General features: G+C 36.8%; 1 protein-coding gene across 4 annotated transcripts in view; it reads left to right on the forward strand.

Annotated features, from left to right (window-relative positions):
* LOC106884274 (F-box/WD repeat-containing protein 1A) overlaps window positions 1-4,568 on the forward strand; it is a 101,110-nt gene that overhangs the window by 89,480 nt on the left and 7,062 nt on the right. For all 4 annotated transcript variants that reach the window (XM_014935565.2, XM_014935563.2, XM_014935566.2 and 1 more), the window contains 2 exons: window positions 2,484-2,602; window positions 4,421-4,526. In XM_014935565.2, coding sequence (XP_014791051.1) covers window positions 2,484-2,602; window positions 4,421-4,526 — 225 coding nt within the window. The remainder of the gene's footprint in view (window positions 1-2,483; window positions 2,603-4,420; window positions 4,527-4,568) is intronic.

Below are 4,568 nucleotides of genomic sequence, written 5' to 3' on the forward strand. Positions count from 1 at the left end.
TGAAGGGAAACTATTGGGCTGGTGGATTTCCTAGATATAGCCCCCCCCCCTCCAGATCATTACAAATCTTCCTCCATGTATAACAGTTTTACTTTTCTAAAAAGAAAAAAAATTTATTGAATCTCCAATGTGTAATTCTTCAAATATTCATGATTAAATCTAGAATCTTTGTCTTAAGAATTATGGTTAAAAGATTCTTAAAATCTCTTCTGTACAAGATTGTATCTCCTGTATTGTAATGAGATGTATGTAACATAAAAAAAAAAATATATATACCAAGTTTCTCTGCTTTCTGCTTTGATATGTGGGGCTGTGTGGTAAGTAGCTTGCTCACCAACCACATAGCTCCGTGTTAAGTCCCACTGTGTACCACCTTGGCAAGTGTCTTCTACTATAGCCTCAGGGCAACCAGAGCCTTGTGAGTGGATTTGGTAGACGGAAACTGAAAGAAGTCTGTCATATATATATATATATCTATATATATATATATATTAAAAAAAAATTTATATCTTGGACATAGTTACCCAAGTTTTTGCCTCCACAAAGCAAAGCCTTGAGGACAGCTGTGTGTGTGTGTCATCTATCATAATTTAGCATTCATGTTCCCTACTGGCAGAAGTTGGGCTGTTCAGGAGGATCCAATGGAGCATAAGGCCTGTATCCTGCTCTAGTGTCTGCTTTGGCATGGTTCCTGCACTGTACAGTATGTGCTGGGTATTTCTTTTTTTCTTAACCCTAATTTTTCTTTTCTGTATGCCACCACAAGTAGGGAGGCTGTCATACAGTTTACTAGACTATGAACCTTGGGTGGTGGAGTGGGGACAATTGTATGCAATGTATGATGAGTAGATATGCCAGGTAGTGGCCAAAGCAGAATGGGTTTCTTGCTGTGAAGGAGCTACACAACTACTCGCATCTTTGAAGAGAGTTTGAGAAAACGGTCTTTGTTAGCAGGCTGATGTGAGGGAAAACTACAATGCTAGCACCACAACCACCAAATGGCTCAGATTGTGCTTGTTCCATATGCTAGAAGTTGCAGCTAAATCCCTCCAGTATATTTGTTTTAGTCGTTGACTTTCAATGTCTTTGACCATGTGTCTGTTTGACCGGAACTAACTCGGATCTCTCTTTTGTTTGCTTATAAACATTATGACCTTTCTTGTATGTTTTGGCCAAATTCAACTGCAGATGCACTTTTCCTACTGTTGCCATCATAAAGCACTAACAAAGGGCAAGTTCTTGTGTGTTCACTTGTATGTTTGTGTGTGTATGCATGGATGTGCATTCCCGAATTACCCGTGTATTTGTGTATGCATATGTGTGTCACACTTCGTGTGTATGCTTATTCACCATACTCATTAAACCTGTACACTGGCGGTTTGACTTTGGTATCTGGGTGGAATGTTAATCTAAGTGGATTTGGAGATCAAATTGGATTAATATCCAATCAAATACTGGTATTAAAACGTGGCTAGGATTTAACAGAAAAGTTACTAAATACAAATATACACACTCAGGCTAAATGTTACTCTAAACACTCCTCTGCTATCCCTCTACTACTTTAAGGTAGATACTGGGTTAGATTTAACTTATTAGGTTAACACATTTATCTATTATTTTTATAAGCGGTGAGCTGGCAGAATCATTAGCACGCCAGGCAAGATGCTTAGTGGTATTTCGTCTGAGTTCAAATTCCGCTGAGGTTGACTTTGTCTTTCATCCTTTCGGGGTCAATAAATTAAGTACCAGATACACACTGGGGTTGATATAATTGACTGGTCCTCTCCCACAAAATTTCAGGCCTTGTGCCTACAGTAGAATGGATTATTATTATTATTAAGCAGTGAGCTAGTAGAATTGTTAACACCCTGGGGTGTGTGGGGTCAATGAAATTGACTATACATCTGGCACCTTTCCCATAATTTCTGACCTTGTACATATACATATATATATATATATATATGTGTGTATATCATTATCTTCATTATCATTTAACATCCACTTTTCCATGCTTGCATGAGTCAGGCTGTTTGAGTCAGATTTTTCTGTAGCCAAATGCCGTTTCTGTTTCCAAGCAAGGTAATATTTCACCGTGGTTAGACATTTTTTTCATGTAAGACTGTAAATGAACAACATTGCTTTTATGGTGGTGAAGCTTGTTTACAACCATCACATGATGTCATGACAAGGGTACGCACACACACACACACACACACATGCACAAAACCACACACACCCATGACTGGCTTTTCTCAGTTTCAGTCTGCCAAATCCACTTACAAGGTTTTGGTTGGGCAAGGGCCATAATAGAAGACACTTTCCCAAGGTGCCATACAGTGAGAACTGAACTAGAGACCACATGGTTAACAAGCAAGCAAGCTTCTTAACTACACAATCACACATGTACACATTTGTTACTACTGTTTATTGTTACTCTGAAGTTAAAAAATGTTTTTACTCCCTTATATTTTGTATTGTTTCAGATCTGGGATAAAGGTACATTGGAGTGCGTGAAGGTGTTAACAGGACACACAGGCTCAGTACTGTGTTTACAGTATGACAAGAACATTATTATTTCAGGTTCAAGTGATTCGACTGTGAGGTATGCTACACACATACATTTTTCTGTTCTATTCTGTTCGTTTTTTAAGTTATTTAATTAACTTTGTAGTTAGAGACTTCATTCACAACCATTCATAGTAAAGGACTTCATAACTTTGTAGTTAAGGGCTTCAATGGGTTTCATCCCATTGTATGGTCACTTTGCCTAAGCGGCTTCTACTGTAACCTCACTTTGACTATTCATCATTATCATCATTGTTTAGCGTCCACTTTCCATGCAGGCATGGGTTGAATGGTTTGATAGGGACTAGCCAGGTAGAAGACTACCCCAAGCCACTGTATCTGTTTTGGCAGGTTTTTTACAGTTGGATGCTCTTCCTAACACCAATCACCCTGCAGAGTGGACTTAGTGCTTTTTATATGGCACCAGTACATGCAAGGTCAGTTTTGGTATGGTTTTTCCAGCTGGATGCCCTTCCAAATGCCAACCACTTTAGTGTGGACTGGATGCTTTTTACATGGTACCAACACTGGCAGCGTCACCAAGTAACTTGCAAGACAAGGCATTTCGATTTGTTGCATTTTTATAGATATTATCTTTACCATTTTTATATACACTCTTCCATGAGTGAAAACCAGAGAAAAATGTGGTATTGTTACTTTGGTTATTGTAATTGGAAATATCAGATTCTACACTCCTCACACCAACTGAACTCCTCAGTTGGTTAATTGTTGTTGAGGCAGACCAAAATGAGTTTCCTTAAATAATAGTTTTTATCATACCCAAAGTTTAGTTTTGATTGAGTCAACAGGATTGTGAATGAAGCAGAATTTCAGCAGACTAAAATAGGTAGTTGGGTCATAAAACGTAAAGAATGAAAATATTCTTTGCTGTTATCTCTAATGATAGACTAAATGGATGATCATTAACTCTTTCTTTTTTAAGACAGTATACTTATGTGGTAGGGAGAAAGGAGTAGGTTCTATTTAGTGTAGGATTAATAATTGGCAAAGTGAGCTGTGGAAAGAATGAAATGAATGGTGACATACCATATAATAGACCTGTCTAACCCATACTTGGATGGTAAAATTTATGACAATGGTATATATATTTCTTCACTGTTTAGAGAGTATAATCTTAATGTAGATGTTGACATTAATGGTATCTGACATTGCATGACATGAATTTGAAATACGAGTCATAAATGCTCTGCTGGGACTAGAAACATTTACCTCCCTTGTCTGGGCATCTTCACAGTTGACCTGTATTTCTTTTATTGATACTTTTATTGCCTATAATGCTTAACATACTCAATACTTATTACATACACGCATAAGTGAAAGCAGAGTATTGTAATCACTTGTCTTTTGTCTGTGTGTTTGTAAAATTACTGGGAAATGGCTGAACAGATTTTCACCAAATTTGGCAGAAATACTCATTGGGTGAGTGGCTTGAAAGGATGAAAACTTTTGGTTACCTTCAAACATACATAAATACATATATAGATATGCAACTGTGTGTGTGTAGTGATGGATTCAAAGTTTTGTTTATTTATGAGTTGGTTTTTTAATTTCACCGGAGTAGCTATGATAGTGATACTTAAAACAAAAAAAAAAAAAAAAAAAAAAGAAAAATAATCGAACTTGCAAATTTCCCGATAGGTGGTCATATTTTTAAATATGTAGTCTGGTTGAGGACACAAAGTGGACATGATGGAGAGGAAGCGAAGGCATATGTATTAAGAAGAGCTTTTGACTTGTTACTTAAAAACATACTTTCCATGCTGTTTCCCTACTTTTTTTTTTTTTTTTGAATTTTTTATCTATGTATATGCATTTTCTGTGTCTGTTGTTGCAGAGTGTGGGATGTGATGACTGGGGAGATGTTAAACACCTTGATACACCACTGTGAAGCTGTTCTCCATCTACGGTTTAATGATGGTATCATGGTCACTTGTTCAAAGGTATGTTAAAACCTTTTTTTTTTTTTTTTTTTTTTTTTTTTT

Source organism: Octopus bimaculoides, chromosome 14 (genome assembly GCF_001194135.2).
Source record: "Octopus bimaculoides isolate UCB-OBI-ISO-001 chromosome 14, ASM119413v2, whole genome shotgun sequence".
In the NCBI taxonomy this organism is placed as follows: Eukaryota; Metazoa; Mollusca; class Cephalopoda; order Octopoda; family Octopodidae; genus Octopus; species Octopus bimaculoides.